Source organism: Rana temporaria, chromosome 2 (genome assembly GCF_905171775.1).
Source record: "Rana temporaria chromosome 2, aRanTem1.1, whole genome shotgun sequence".
NCBI lineage: Eukaryota > Metazoa > Chordata > Amphibia > Anura > Ranidae > Rana > Rana temporaria.
The window spans coordinates 360571290-360587872 of NC_053490.1; the positions used below are offsets into that span (position 1 = coordinate 360571290).

Sequence of the window (16583 nt, forward strand, 5' to 3'; positions counted from 1 at the left end):
TTAACCAAGTGGCGGTGGGAGCGGGGATGCGGCGGGATGCGGCGTAGCGTTGGCGGCGGGGGAGAAGTATTCTATTTAGGTATCGGGGGCATTTGCGGGAGTACAAGTACTCCCGCAAATACTCGGAATCGGTCCCGATACCGATACTAGTATCGGTATCGGGACAACCCTACACTAAACCCCCCCCCCCGCCACCTAGTTTAAAATGCCCCTCTAACTTGTTGGTCATTCTCCCAACAGAGCTGTACCCTCCTCATTAACCACTTAAGCCAAAGACCAGACCACTTTTTGCGATTCGGCACTGCGTCGCTTTAACTGACAATTGCGCTCCCAAACATAATTGAGGTCCTTTTTTTTCCACAAATAGAGCTTTCTTTTGGTGGTATTTGATCACCTCTGCTGTTTTTTTTTGTGATATAAACAAAAATAGAACGACAATTTTGAAAAAAAGCAATATTTTGTACTTTTTGTTATAATAAATATCCCCGATTTTTTTTTTAAAGCAATTTTTTTTCTCAGTTTAGGCTGATATGTATTCTTCTACATATTTTTGGTAAAAACAATTTAATAAGCGTATATTGATTGGTTTGCGCAAAAGTTATAGCTCCTACAAAATAGGGAATAGTTTTATGGTTTTTTTTACTAGTAGTGGCGATCTGCGATTTTTATCATCACTGCGACTTTATGGCAGACACTTTGGACACATTTTTTGGGCCAATGTCATTTTGATAGCAATCAGTGCTATAAAAATGCACTGTTTACTGTGAAAATTACACTGGCAGTAAAGGGGTTAACCACTAGGTGGCACTGAAAGGGTTAAGTGTATCCTAGGGAGTAATTCTAACTGTTAGGGGGAGGAGCTACCAGTGACACGTCACTGATCCCGATCACAGGGTACATTCGATCAGTGATGTGTCACTAGGCAGAACAGGGGTATGCCTTGTTTACAAAGGCATGCCCCTGTTCTGCCTTTGCTGACCGTAATCGAGGGCCGCACAAGAACATCAAGTTCCCGGGACCCACAAGCACACTCACGAGGCGCGCCCGCTGGGCGGCACATTTAAAGGGACATACAGGTGCGCCCATTTACCTGGCCGTGCCATTGTGTAGACGTAAATGTGCGTGCCCTGGTCGCTAAGCGGTTAAGGTGCAGCCCATCCTTGCTAAACAGCCGGTAGCCAACTGAAAAGTCAGCCCAGTTCTCCAAGAACCCAAAACCCTACTTCCTACAACAGTTCCTCAGCCACTTGTTAATTTTCCCAAGCTCTGTGTATGGTTCGAGGCAAAGGCAGTATTTATCAGAAAACCGACTCTATTCCATTTAGTCCCTGAAATCGTTTTTAAGGATGCTCCATCTTCCTCTTACTTTGTCTTTGGTACCAACATGTATCATTACCGTTGGGTCCTCCCCAGCCAATAATCTGTCCATCCGATCCACGATGTGCCGAAACCCGAGCGCACGTACCGTTCGGTGATCACGGTCTGATTGAGTCCCCTAATATCAGTACCTGTCTGACCTTGTCTGTGTCCTTACCCCCTTCTTACCAGAGCAGTCATTCCCCTGGCAGCTAGGGTAGGGCGCCTGCTCCAGCACTGCCACCCCTTAGCTGATATCCCCAACATCATGCAAATTAGCATATTTGTTGGGATGTACCAACTCAGGACTAGCTTTCCTAAGGCTCTTTTCCCTACCCCTCCTTCTGTCACCCAGCTACCTCCCTGCATTGCCTCCCAGGGCTCAAGCCTTGGGGGGGGGGGGGAGCATGTCAGGATAACAGGGAGGGGGGGGATTCACGCATTAAAGCAATTACAGACTGATGCCCAGTGTCTCTCTATGCAGCAGTTAAAGCTGAAGGGAGGGAGAGAAACTAGCTTTTGGCTGCTACATGGAGACAGACACAGGGCATCATTCTGTATTTGCCCTGACACACTGATCCTCCTCCCTATCCGGGCCCCCATACAGGAGGACCAGTGGTACACCCCTATCGACGGCCCTGATTAAAGCAGAACTCTGGGCAAATTTTTTCCCCATGCAGTGGTGCTGTATATGTACTGCACAGGTTAACTGGTTATTTTTTTTCCAGGGGAAAGAAGAGCAGAGATATACAGTAAAACCTTGGATTTCAAGCATAATTTGTTCCAGAAACAAGCTAATAATCCAAAGCACTTTTATATCAAAGCAAATTTCCCCATAAGAAATAATTTAAACTCAGATGATTCATTCCACAACCACTTATTCATAAGTCCTTTAGTTTATGGTCCATATAAAAAGATTATAGCAATGTGATGTGTAACCATAAAGTGTCCATCCACAAATGGCAGCCCCCACAAGGGGATTAGAAGCAAAATCCAACAGGAGCTACAGAGTATAAGAGGGAAGTGAGGCACGGTTACATTTATTTGAGGGTACAACACTTATATGGTTGATGATTAAGAGGCGCATCAAAGTATGCTGTCTGCACCGCTGGCTCTTACCGCTGTCAATGTGCAATCGTGACCGGGAAGACTACCCTGCAGTAGTGATCTGAAAATGAGGATAGAAGCACTCGTTGAGCGCAGAATGTAAGGGTTGACGTTGATGGCGGTGTGGAGAATGCTAGTCTATGTGGACAGCTTTACCCCAGATGCTGCATACTTAAATGCATACTTAGATGTGCCTATTTTAATCATCAATCATGTGAGTTGCTAAATATTGTACCTTCATTAAATGTAACCATATTGCTACACTTAGAGGCACCACTCTTCTCTTTTATACTCAGTTGTGATTTGACTCTACTTGTTTATCAAGTAAAAATGTATTAAATCATGTGCTTGTCTTGCAAAACTTTCTCAGACCAAGTTACTCTCAATCCAAGGTTTTACTGTACTTGCTTAATCCTCCAATCCTCCCACAAGTCTGGTCCCTGCAACCCCTGTCCCCTTGTAGTTTAGTGGTCTTGTGCGGCCCACTGTTCCTGACTTTGTCACACCCATAGATTTGTTCTGGACTTTAGGAACCTACCATTATGGGGGAGCGCTGTTTGCCACTGGAGCAGAGGATCAGTTAAGTATAAGCTTTGTGGTCACCCCTGAACAAAGCGAGCAGCTAACCCATGCAGTGTAGGCACGGCCCCAGAGCATGGGAAATTGTTTTCTTTGCCGGAGCTAGTTTGTTTGATAAGATAGTTTAGATACATTCAGATTGGCTATTGTAGAGGGAGATTAAGGAGAAAGAGAGAGCGAACCAAATGAGATCTGGAATTGCTACAATCTTCATGGCAAGCTCTGCTTTCAGCTGCTCTTGCAGCAAGCCAGAAAGATAGGGCTCAAACAGTGTCAACTGCTCTGTGTGTAGCCATTTTCAAGGGTTCTAGTAGTTGGTGTCAGTCAAGCAACTTCAAATAGTCTTTTTTTTTTTTTTTTTTTTTTACAGTTGGTGACATAAATCAAAAGAAACTAGTGCTTCAAGCATAACCCATGTATAGATCTGCTACTGTGCTGTATATTTTAATGAACATCAGAGATAGAGGTTTTACAGTGAGTACATAATTTTTTTTTCCAGGTGTTAGACATTATAAGGAATACTATTAATGATAAAAGAGTCAAACTTTCCATCCTGAATTCATTTGATCCCCTTCCTATTAGCCCCCACGACGAGTCAAACTTTGGTTACCAAATACTACAGCGAACCATTCACTCTGTGTTTTCTGGAGTGCCAGTAGTGCCAGGTATGGTTTTTCTCTTGGATAATAAATTTAACATGTGGTAAATTACAGTTAAAAGTGATATTAAAGTCTTTGTTTTTGTTTTGTTTAAAAATGACAAGAATGTTATACTTTTATGCTCTATGTAATGGTTTTGCACAGAGCAGCCCAGATCCTCCTGTCGGTGCTCCTTACCCGACGAGTGCCGAGTGCCCCTACAGCAAGCAGCTTGCTATGGGGGCACCTGAGCTGAGACGCTGCTCTGTCCATTCAGACATTGTGCTTGGGGACCTATTTGTGCTTTCATATGTAAGAAAAAAAAAAAGTGGTCAGGCTTACCAACAGGCTTATTCAGTAATGCAGTGCAAAATAAAACAGCTGATATGTAAAGTATGGTAACCCGTAGCAGAGTCTAAAGGTTTTATAAACGATGAATACTATTGATTGCTATGGTACTGCACTTTGCATTATGTTGTGTATTTGAATACATTTGTGAAAATAAACCCAAGCTTGTAGTCTGACCTTGCCAGGAAAATGCTAGCTGCCTGGTTGTCATGCAAATTTAATGGTTTTGATGCTTTGAGTCACTTGCCTGGAACAGATCAGACGTATTCTTCTTTCACTTGCTGCTTAGTTCAGGGATTCAGAAAAGAGGAAAGCTGGAGGCAGCCCTGCAAAATTATTTAAATCTGGTATACTTTTTTTTATTATTAAACAGCAGTCCTTTGCAGTTTGGATCCCCCAGCACTGCAAGGACTATAGGCTCATTTTGGTCTAGGGGAAACATAAACAGCAAATGTATTCACTGTATCGTATTGTTTACTCCCCCCCCCCCCCCCCCCCCAGTAGCTGGTGCTCTCCTTTTCTCTCCAACATAAGGGGATGTAGGCAAGCCCTCTACATCCTCATTTACAATGTAGTGGTGGTCCTGCATTGTATGTGATGATGTCAGAGTGTCTGTGCTCAGCAGAGCACCAAACAGAAGCAGCAGGTGAGCACACCCCCCCGCACTTCAACCACTTCCCACCAGACGGATGTCCCTGGATGATGTTACAGGCATCATTCAGATATCGTCTTTTAGAGCCGGCAATTCTGTGCACCGTAAGAATGATCATATCGGCTGTTCCGCCGCACTTCTACCGACTCACCGCTCTATGATCGCTCGGAGGCCGGGCACGATGCTATGACGTCACGCATGGCCTCTGCATTGAAAAAAACGGCACCGCTTCGGTGTAACAGCTCTGGTGAACGGAGTGAACCACAACTGCGGTTAGCAAGAATTTCAATGTAATTCTCTATGCGACAACTCAGTACTAGGCCCCAGGCTTCACTCCTCGCAACAGGAGTTTGGAGGATCTATACATCATCTCTGTGACACATAAAGAAAGGCGTTGAGCTACTAAGCATGGACGCATTACAACATGCAACCAAGGCTTCGCGTTAAAATTATAGTTCAAGGACAATATCCCAATACACCACTACATGCAGGTGATTATCAGTAAGGGACCCCAGGCGTCACTTCTAGCAACAGGAGTTTGGGGGTTTTCTACATCATATCAACCTTAACATGAAGAGATGTATTTGGGCCACTAGGGGAGATGCTATGAAATAGCATCAACCCCTAGCATAGAAAAGTTAGAGCGAACATGTTCAACAATTAGGACAAGGCCTACAAGTATTTTATACTTCTGTCAAGCACGTAGTGAATTGTATTTGTAGTAACAAGTATTGCAAATGAGAGGCAATATAGCTCAGGTACTTTGAGAATACATATAGTAACTAAGAGCTGTAGTATAACTATAGTTTTATATGAGAGGTAAATAAAGCTCAGGTACTTTGAGAGTACATATGGTAATTAAGAGCTATAGTAATAACTATTAGTTATACATGAGAAGTGAATATAGCTCAGGGTATTTGAGTACAGATGTGCCTTTAACATATTCCTTAGAAGACAGTCCTATACACAACAGTATCCTAGACGTTGAGCAGTAGAATATGATAGGGAACAGCAATAGTATAGGTGGTATATATGTAGCAGGTATTGCTATAGCACTACAAGTAACAGAAATGTATCTTATCCATTTTGCAGACTTCAGTATAGGTACTAGGGATCCTGTGGTGAAGAATGTTCAATAGGGCAGTCTGTGAAGTTGTCCCCAGCAATGGCTCCAAGTTGCAGCAGCTGTAGATGGTATTCAAAGTAGTAGTTGTGGCTGGAGCGTTGTTCCGGCATGGGGAGTAAAGGCATCCATGTCTGTAGCGTAGGCCGAGCTACGGCTGACAATAATTAGAACACCGGCTGTATCTCTATTGAATGCCTTTTTAGGCAGGAGATCAGGTGCAGTGCATCGCACTGATTTTAAACAGGGCACCGTGTACGGTGCACTTTCGCGTTGCACGCTGGAGCACAGGGTGGCGCCGGGCGATGACATCATAGCACGAGCGCCGTATGCATTCAGCATTGAACGCATTACGGTGCTGAAAGCGCCTGTGTATAGCAAGGGAACAGGTGCGTGGAGCGCCTGTTACAGTACTCCCCTCTTAAGGGATTCCCTCCTGGGGATCTTAGTAGGTGAAGGCTTGTGAGGGTATGTTGAATGAAATTGACTACATAGTTCTGGTGCATGCACTTCCTCTGAGACTTCTCAAGAATTTTCTTGTATACCATAATCCTTCCATCTAATTAGATATTGTAGATGACCTCTTCTTTTTCTAGAGTCTAGAATATCTTCAACCCCATAATGTTCTTCACTTTCGACTAGGATAGGAGGTGCAGGAGGAGGATTCCTCCCAGGAAAGGGATTAGGTCGATGGGGTTTGAGAAGCGACACATGGAATGAAGGATGAATGGCAAGTTCCGGGGGGAGAGAAAGTTGCATAGTATTTTGGTTAATAACTTTAGATATTGGGAATGGACCAAGAAATTGTTTGGCGAGTTTCCTCGCTGGTAAATGCAAACATACGTTTTTTGTTGAAAGCCACACTTGATCGCCTACTTTGTAACTTGGCGCAGGTCTATGCCTAAGATCATAATAGACTTTTTGGCGATCTTGTGCCTTTTTGAGATTTTATTTCTAAACTTGCAATACGGATGATAGGGTAGACCAATAATCATTCGTTGAAGGAACATTCGTAAGTAATGAAGACTCTGGTAATATATTGGGATGAAACCCATAGTTTGCATAGAAAGGGGAATAATTTGTAGAGGAACTAGTTGAATTATAAGAGAATTCAGCAAGTGGAAGAGTAGACCAGTTATCCTGAAGATGGGAGCAATAACATCTGAGATATTGTTTGAGTGGTTTATTTTCTTCTATCTTTCTGTCTGTCCATTTGTTTGAGGATGATATCCACTGGAGTATCTATGGTCTATTTGAAGAATATGGCACAAGGCGTTCCAGAATTTGGAGATAAACTGAGAGTCTGAAATTAGACGTGAAGGGACACCATGCAATTTGATAACATGATCTAGTAGGGTTTGCGCTGTTTCTTTGGAAGAAGGCAGTTTCTTGAGAGGGAAAAAATGAGCCATCTTAGCCAGCATATCGACTGTTACCATGATGGTATTATATGCATTAGAAGGAGGCAATTCTACGATGAAATCCAAAGACAATGGCCTGGATTCAAGAAGCAATTGCGCCTGTGTAACCATAGTTACACAGCGCAATTGCTTACTTGCCCCGGCGTAACGAATGCTCCTGATTCAGGAACCTTGTTACGCCGACTGCAGCCTAAGATATGCGCGGCATAAGGCTCTTATGCCCGCATATCTTAGGCTGCATTCTTGCGATGGCCGCTAGGTGGCTTTCCCATTGTGCTCAGCGTATAGTATGCAAATTGCATACTAACGCCGATTCACAATGTTACGCGAGCCCTGCGTACGCAGTTTACGCCATTTCCGTACGGCGTCTTTCGCGTAAGGCTGCCCCTGCTATTAGCAGGGGCAGCCAATGTTACGTATACCCCTCGTTCCCGCGTCGCGAAATTTCAAATTTACGTAGTTTGCGTAAGTGATTCGTGAATGGCGCTGGACGCCATTCACGTTCACCTTGAAGCAAATGACGTCCTTGCGACCGGCGCGGGAACGCGCCTAATTTAAATGATTCCCGCCCCCTACGGGATCATTTAAATTGCGCGCGCTTACGCCGGGCATTTTGCCGGCGCGCCCACGCAATTTACGGAGCTACTGCTCCGTGAATCAAGGGCAGCGCAGTAAAGTTTGTGTTCGGCTTTTTCCGGCGTATAGTTGCCCCTGGGTCTATGAGGCGCAGCCAATGTTAAGTATGGCCGTCAATCCCGCGTCGAATTTTGAAATTTTACGTTGTCTGCGTAAGTCGATTCACAAAAGCGCTGGGCGCAAGTTACGCTCACGCCAAAACCAATGACGTCCTAGCGACGTCATTGGGAGCAATGCTTGCCGGGAAAATTCGCGGACGGCGCATGTGCAGTTAAATCGGCGCGGGGAAGCGCCTGATTTAAATACTACACTCCCCCTAGCTGTGGAATTTGAATTCCGTGGGGGGATTTACGATACGCCGCCGAAAGTTTTGAGGTAAGTGCTTTGTGAATTACCCACTTGCCTCAAAAACTTGCGGCGGCGGATCTTAAATCACATAGGTTAGCGGATCTTTAGATCTGCGTAACCTATGTGAATCTGGCCCGTAATCTTTTATGGTGCTAGTCATATTGAGCCACCAGAAATAACGTTGGATTAAATCTATAGTTTTCTCTATTCTAGGATGACCAGCTAGGGGAGCATCATGTAACACTTTCAATATATGGATAACCATAGAAGGAGGGACAAACAGTTGAGTATGCTTATAGAAGAACCCTTCTTCATCTTGTGTTAATCCCTGAGGGATAGTAGTTTCTTGCATATCCAAACTTTGTTTATGTAACTGTTTAGATTCAGATTAGCAAGTGTAACCTTATGAAAAGGAATAAAGGGGAATAGAAGGTTCTTCAACAGGTTCTGAAAGTCTAGAAAGAGAATCTGTTTTTCCATTTTTTGCGCCAGACCTGTAAGTAATCAAGAAGTCAAATCTATCAAAGAAAAGGCTCCATCGAAGCTGTCTAGACGAGAGGGTTTTGCTAGATTTGAGGTATTGTAGATTACGATCAGTCTAAATCATTATGGGATGTAATGAGCCTTCTAATAAATGTCGCCAGTTCTCCAGGGCACATTTTTTGGCGAGCAATTCTTTTTCTCCAATAGGATAGTTGCATTCAGCTGTGTTCAAGGTTTTTGAAAGAAATGTGACAGGGTGGAGTGGAGAATCGGGAGCAGATTGCTGTGAAAGAATTGCACCCAAGGCGCATTGCGATGCGTCGACTTCCAAAACAAAATGATAATTAGGATTGGGAAGTTGTAGGATTGGGGCTGTAGTGAAGTGATGTTTTAACTGTTGAAAAGCATTTTGGGCAGCTTCTGACCAGGTGAACTTTACCAATGAACTGGTAAGTTGAGTAAGTGGTCACCAATAGGGAGAAATTTTTTATGAATTTCCTGTAGAAATTAGCGAAGCCAAAAAAACTCTGTACAACCTTTCTCAAAGTTGGCGTAGGCCAGTTCGTAATGCAAGTCACTTTGGAATGATCCATCTGTATTCCTTTTGGAGAAATGACAAAGCCAAGGAGATAACGGAAAATTGTATCATACTTACCAGTAATTTTCCTTTCCTGGTGCCTATCCATGGCAGCATACCTGTGATAGAGCTCCGCCTCGGCTCCTCCTTCAGGACTAGTGAATAGTATAAATTAAAGGCATAGTCCCTCCCCCAACATTCTCCGTAATGTAGAATACCGAGGGTGGGAGCGTATGCTGCCATGGATAGGCACCAGGAAAGGCAAATTACTGGTAAGTATGATACAATTTTTCGTTTTCCTGGTGCCTCCATGGCAGCATACCTGTGATAAATAACAAGCTGACATGGGTGGGATAATGCTTAACAGTAAATGTTTAATTACAGGAGGACATAGCAGCCTGAACTGCCCTTCTTCCGAACACAGTCGTGAGAGCTCCTGGACCAATATGGTAGTGTCTGAGGAACGTATGGTGATAAGACAAGGTGGCGGCCCTGTACACCGTCTTCAACAAAACATTAGCCCTTGCTGCCCAGGAAGCTGAGACTGCCCTTGTAGAATGAGCATTCACTCAGGATGGAGGATATTCTTCACCCTGTAGGCCTTCTGGATTAACTTTACAACCCAGGATGCCAGAGTTCTGATGGAAGCTTCTTTGCCCCTGTATTTATTGAACGGTACAATAAAAAGTCTCTCAGAGTTTCTGAAGGGGTCGGTGGCTTCTAGGTTGGCCCTGAGCACTCTGGATACATCCAGCTCACGACAAGACTCTGAACCTGTGTCTGTAAACACTGGTAGTGCCCAGGGTTCAAACAGGTGGCTTGGAGTAGCGACCTTAGGTGTGAACCCTCGAAGAGGGCGAAGTTCCACCCTGTCGGGGAAGAAAGAGATGTGTCCGTCACCTATCCCTAAGGAGTGAAGTTCCGAGATTCTTCTGCCAGATGTAATGGCTAGCAGGAAAGCCGTCTTTAGTGTCAGGTTCCTTATTGCTACTTGTTCCACTGAAGCAGAGGGATGGTCAGATAGAACTTCAAGGACCAGGGACAGATTCCACTTAGGAAATGATCGTCTTGACAGGTGGACGAATCTTCAATACTCCTCTGAGGAAAGTGACTACCAAAGGATCCTCTGCCCATCTCTTATTTGTTGCAGCAGAGATTGCTGCTACCTGCACTTTGAGGGAGCTCAGACTAAGCCCCAGATCAAGTCCTGTCTGAAGAAAACCTAGAATATTGGACGTAGAGGGAAGGATTGGATCAAATCCATTTCCAGTAGCAAATGACAAGAACTTGTCCCAGATTTTTGAATATATGGCATTAGCTGCAGGCTTTCTGGCTTTTAGAAGGGTTGTTATGACTCCTGGGGAACACCCTAGGGACTCGAACCTTCGCCTCTCAACCTCCAGATTCGAAGATTCAACTTCTGAGGGTTTGGATGAACTAGACTGCCCTGCGACAGGAAAGGAGGGATCCTGATTGGAGAGCTCACACTGAGTCGCATGGCTAGAGGGAACCAGGGTCTCTTCAGCCAATACGGAAGTACTGCCACCACCTGGACTGACTCCCTGAGGAGCCCCAGGAGGAATTTGAATATTAATGGCCTGGGAGGAAAGGCATATGCCGTGGTGAACCTCCAGGGGCATGACAGGGCATCCACTGCCTTAGCTTGTGGATGCGGCATCCAAGAGAAGAATCTGTCCAGCTTGGCATTCTTCGGGGAGACAAACAGGTCTACCTGAAGGGGATCCCATATGCTGGCAATCTGATGGAAGACGAGGGGGTGGAGAGCCAACTCATTGTTGTCCAGGAAGTTTCTTGACAACGTGTCTGCTTCCGTGTTCAACCTGCCCGGCAGATACATTGCTCTGGGGTCCAGGAGGTTCTTCTCTGCCCAGAGCATGATCAGCGCCACCTCCTTGAGGAACGACCTGCTGCGAGTGCCTCCTTGCTTCTGCTGATAAGCAACAGCTGCCATGTTGTCTAGGCATAGAAGTATTCTCTGGCCTCTGATTTGGGATGCCAAAGAAGTTAGTGCTAAGAAGGCTGCCCTCATCTCCAAGATGCTGGGTAGAACATGACCATCTACCCTGTATTCTAGTTTCCCCGCAATGGCCTCCCTAGCCCTGTCCGCTTGCATCGGACATAATTGTGATCCAAGGATGGGGAACCAGGTGACGAGGCTTGGAGAGGTTTTCCGGAACTGTTCACCAGTGAAGACTCCTGTGTATTACTCCCGTCAGCAGTATCGTCTGAGATAGTCGTTTCTTCCACTGCACCAAGAAACCTGCCTGGAACCATGGGTATACAAGAAGACATTGTGCAAATGAGGCTCAGGCATTGTGAAGCCGTCAGATACAGGCTCCGGATGACCTTGATCATTCTCTGGGTGACAATCCCTGCCTTTGGCGGTGGTAATGACACTGTCCCCTCCTGAGTATTGAACATTGCACCCAGGTAGATCATCTGCTGTGTGGGTGCTAGTTGACTTTTCGGAATTTATTAGCCACCCTAGCTCTTTTAGGGACTGTAGAAGAATTTCCCGGTGACATACCAACTAATCCGGATTGCTTGCTAGGAGGAGGATGTCGTCCAAGTAGTGGTATATCCTCAAGCCCCTCTCCCGCAGGGGAACCAGAGTGGATATTAGTATCTTGGTGAACACCCTGGGAGAGGTGCACAGACCGAAAGGCAGGGCTTGAAACTGTAGGTGGGTCTATCCCACTGCAAATCTCAGATATTTTTTAAATGCAGGTAGAATTAGAATGTGTAGGTACGCATCCTTCAGATCGACTGAAATCATCCAATCTGATGTCTGGACTGCCTGAATAATCGTCTGCAGGGACTCCATTTCGAAGCTTTCGGGGCGGATATACCGATTGAGCCTCTGAAGGTCTGTCGCAGGCCTCCACCCACCTGTCCTCTTTGGGACCAGAAATAGGGTGGAGTAGAAGCCTGCGAAGCGCTCTGCCAAGAGAACCAGAACAGCTGCCCCCTGAAGCTGGAGTGACGTTAGGAAGTTTTACAGAGCTTGGGCTTTCGGCGGAGAGGATGGAATCTCTGTTCCTTTGAAAGAATTTCGAAGTGGTGCCCCCATTAAATTGTTGACAGAACCCAGGGGTCCTGGCAGCATGTGGCCCAGACTGGGACGAATAACTTTAGCCTGGCTCCCACCGGGAGTGCCTGGGCTACTCTGGCATCAAAAACACTGCTTCTGCTCCTGTGGAGCCGTAAAGGTCCTTCATCTTCCTGTTCAAAAAAGAATGTCTGAGTTCCTTTCCAAGGTCTTTTGTTGTCTCTGGGCTGTCTTGACTGCCTAAAATCCCTTGGATTTGTCTGGCAGAACCTAGAGGAATCGCCTCTGAATCTTTATATCCTTCTGTCCTGGGAAAGCATACCGGACTTCCCTCCTGACAGCCTGGAGATAGCTTTATCTGTTTTGTCTCCGAATAGTGCTTTTCCATCGAATAGGATTTTGCACCAATTTTGTTTGGAGGATAAGTCAGCCGTCCAATCTTTCAGCCAGAAGGCCCTTTTCACCATTACTGAATGCAACATGGATCTTGCAGAGCAGCTGATCGTGTCAATGGTCGCTACCCTGACAAAGTCTGCCGACAATCTAAGCTCTTCCAAGGCTTTAATTATATCCTCCTTGGGGACATCCTGACGCAAAGCCGTCTCAATATTATCTGTCAAAGATCTTATGGCATTTGATACCGATGTGAGGGCGATAGCTGGCTTACATGCTGCTCCCGCGGCTAAATAGCTCCTCTTCAGCTCCAGGTCAGTTCGCCTGTCTAGAGGGTCCTTGAAGGAAGCGGAATCCTTCACTGGTAAAGTTTTTTTTTTTCCGTCTACCACTGGCATGGAGTTTAGTGACTGCCTTCACGACTCTGGTAAGGGGTATAGTTTATTGAACCGGCCCCATGAAAGTTTTTTATCAGTTTTTGACCATTCATTCTGAATGACCTGTCTAATCTCGCCCATCACCGAGAAGAGAACCTGCTTCCTTTTGAGGAATGGGAAGTAACTTGTAGACTCTTGGGGAGGCTCGTCTTTTCAGGTAATTGCAGTTTTGACTGCCTGGATGAACGGCTTTACCAAGGAGAGACTGAAGCCAGAAGATTTGACTCCTCTGAAGAGTCCTCTGCAGAATATTCAGGTGGTGAATCTCTAGCTGTTCAGCCTGACAGTGGCACAGGTGTACTGACTGCTGAAGGACCAGGGAGATTAGGTTCTGTATCCTGAACCTGGGATATCTGCTGAACTGGTTGAGCGGGGACAAAAGCCACAAGCTCAGAGAAGGAGTCCTTCATTGTTTGCTTGAGCAGATCTACAGCGTGCTGATTTTCTAGCTCGTGGCTGGACGCATAGTCCATAAAACAGTCCTTACAAACCAATCTGTCTGGTAGCGGTGTAGTCCCACCTGTCCAGCATTTCTTCTTTGTATAGGTCCTAGGAGAGGGGGAAGGATCTTGTCCTCTGGATCTTAACCTCTCTGATCTATGACGTGAAGAATGGGACCTGGGACTGGTGGCGTGAAGAATGAGATCTGCGGTCTGGGCTGTCATCATCACGGTGTCTTGAAGATTTTCTGGACCTCTTGGAGTGGGCAGGGCTACGATGTAAGGAACTCACGTTAGACCAGTAAGCGCACTTTTTTTTTATACTCACGTTTAGTTGGTCACATACCTAATAGAAGTGTGAGGATCTTTGTTGCAAGATAAATGACTCATTGCGGAGTTAGACAGAAGGATCAGCTGTGGAAATTTAGTAAGCAAGGGGGAAAAAAAAGGAACTATGGAGTTTTTGTCCCCCTTTTTTTTTATTTTTTTTTTTTTTTTTAAACATACATTTTTTATTTTATTTTTATCACCATTTTTTTGAGAATAAAAACAAAGGTACCTACCACAGAGCAGCGTCCGTGAAACCTAGCAGGGCACAGCTGAGGAGACTCTGGCAGCTAACCCTGAATCTGAACTTAAATAGGCTCAGGTGGGTGGGCTAATCCCATAAACCACCATTGCAAATTGATTATGGAAGACAAGGGCAAATCTGGCCCTTTTTCCAGAATCCAAGATGGCCGCCCGCAGGGATGTCGAGTGAAATACAAAAAAAAAAAAACATAGACCCCCGCTGATTTCGGGGGAAACAAACAACAACTGCAAGTCTGTCAGGATAAAAGGCACCTGCCCCATCAAACTGACTGGACTTAAAGGGAGCATTACAAAGTAAGACAACAAGCACACTCTTTTTTTTTTTTTAAAGGAGACCTAACAGGAAAATTAAAGGAAGGAAGGGATGGGAGAGACAAAAAACAATATATGCCTTAAAATAAAATGGAAACCACCAGCCTGGAAGGATGTGAGCTGATCCTTTTGCGACTCCACTGCATCCATCATCAATAGCAGACTGCGTTCCTGTGAGGAAACTCTGCGAAAAGACCCCAACAGATTCACAGAGGGGTTCCCAGTCTTATCAGCGCTGTGAGCGGCCCAAGAACAGGGACTTCGCACAGGAAAGACTAAACCCGGCGGACGCTGCCAACTGCAGAGGTATGGACATACTGCTACTCTTCACCCGCACAAGAAGGTATGAGGGAAAAAAAGGTGAATGTTGGGGGAGGGACTATGCCTTTAATTTATGCTGTTCACTAGTCCTGAAGGAGGAGTCGAGGTGGAGCTCTATCACAGGTATGCTGCCATGGAGGCACCAAGAAAGTCCTTTATTAAAAAAAAAAAAATCCAGTGGTGGTAATCCACTCTCGGTCCCGGCTCCCTGCTCCAACGTTGTCGGTATCCAGCGACGGGTGATCTCCTCTCCGGTCCAGCGATGAGAAGATCGTCCGGGATCCAGAGCGCTGCATCGCCGGCCACCTGTCTCCACCGGAGACAGCCGGGCGAATGATGCTGCTGGGGCTAGTGACATTTCTTATGTAGGTGAGGCGGGGCCACCCATCCCGTGACCCCGTCCCCCTCTGACGCACCCTCTGCTATGTCACTGGGGAAGCCCAGGCTTCCCCCTTGCGTCAGAGGGGGTGGGGTCACGTGACAGGTGGCCCCGCCTCACCTATATAAGAAATGTCACTAGATCCAGCAGCGTCATTCGCCCGGCTGTCTCCGGTGGAGACAGGTGGCTGGCGATGCTGCGCTCTGGATCCCGGATGATCTTCTCATTGCTGGACCGGAGAGGAGATCACCCGTCGCTGGATACCGACAACGTTGGAGCGGGGATCGAGAGTGGATTACCACTGCTGTATTATTATTATTTTTTTAATAAAGGACTTTTTTCCACGGTGTGTGTGTGTGTGTGTACCCCATTACCAATTCACATAAGGGGGGGGCAGGATCTGGGGGTCCCCTTTTGTTAAAGGGGTCTTCCAGATTCTGATAAGCCCCCTGCCCGCAGACCCCCACAACCACCGGGCAAGGGTTGTGGGGATGAGGCCCTTATCCCCATTAACATGGGGACATCCTCCCCATGTTCAGAGCATGTGGCCTGGTACGGTTCAGGAGTGGGGGGGGCGCTCTCTTGTCCCCCCCTCTTTTCTGCGGCCGGCCAGGTTACATGCTCGGATAAGGGGTCTGGTGTAGATTTTTTTGGGGGAACTCCACGCCATTTTTTTTTATTTGGGGTGGAGTTCCCCTTAAAATCCACAGCAGACCTGAAGGGGCTGAAATTGATATTTGGGGGGAACCTCACGTCATTTTTTTTTTAATTGACGGCGGGGTTCCCCTTTATATTCATACAAGACCTGAAGGGCCTAGCAATTGAATTTGAATAACTTGCATATTAGCCTTTAAAATTAGCACTTTAGAATTTAAACGTTCGAGCGCCATAGACTTTAACAGGGTTCTAAAGTTCACACGAATGTTCGGTGTGTTCGCAGGTTCCTGTGGGAACTAGGCATGTGCAAAAGGGAAACATTTGTTTCTTTTGTTTTGTTTTAATTCGTTATTTAATTAATTTCGTTAAGTTAGATTCGTTACATGTATTAAATTCGTTACATGTGTTAAATTCGTTACATGTGTTAAATTCGTTTTTGGAATTCGTTCGTTTTCGACCGAATTTCGAAAAATCATATTCAAATAGAATTCGAAAACAATTCGATTCGAAAACCAATTTGAATGAAAATTGAAAGCAAATTTGAATCAAAATCTAAAAAATATAAATCGATTTCTAAAAAAGAATACAATAAAATAGACTATAAAATAATAAAACTATAGAATGAAAATCAAAGAATAGTAAAGAACTGAATGGAATTTAACTACTTCCCGACCGCGCACCGCCGTTCTACGTCGGCAAGGTGGCTGTCCTAAGC

At 45.6% G+C, this 16583-nt stretch overlaps 1 protein-coding gene across 1 annotated transcript in view; it reads left to right on the plus strand.

Moving 5' to 3' along the window:
- Positions 1 to 16583, plus strand: part of PM20D1 (peptidase M20 domain containing 1) — a 359154-nt gene that overhangs the window by 332209 nt on the left and 10362 nt on the right. The window contains 1 exon segment of the mRNA XM_040337628.1: positions 3542 to 3707. Within this exon segment, the coding sequence (XP_040193562.1) occupies positions 3542 to 3707 (166 nt within the window).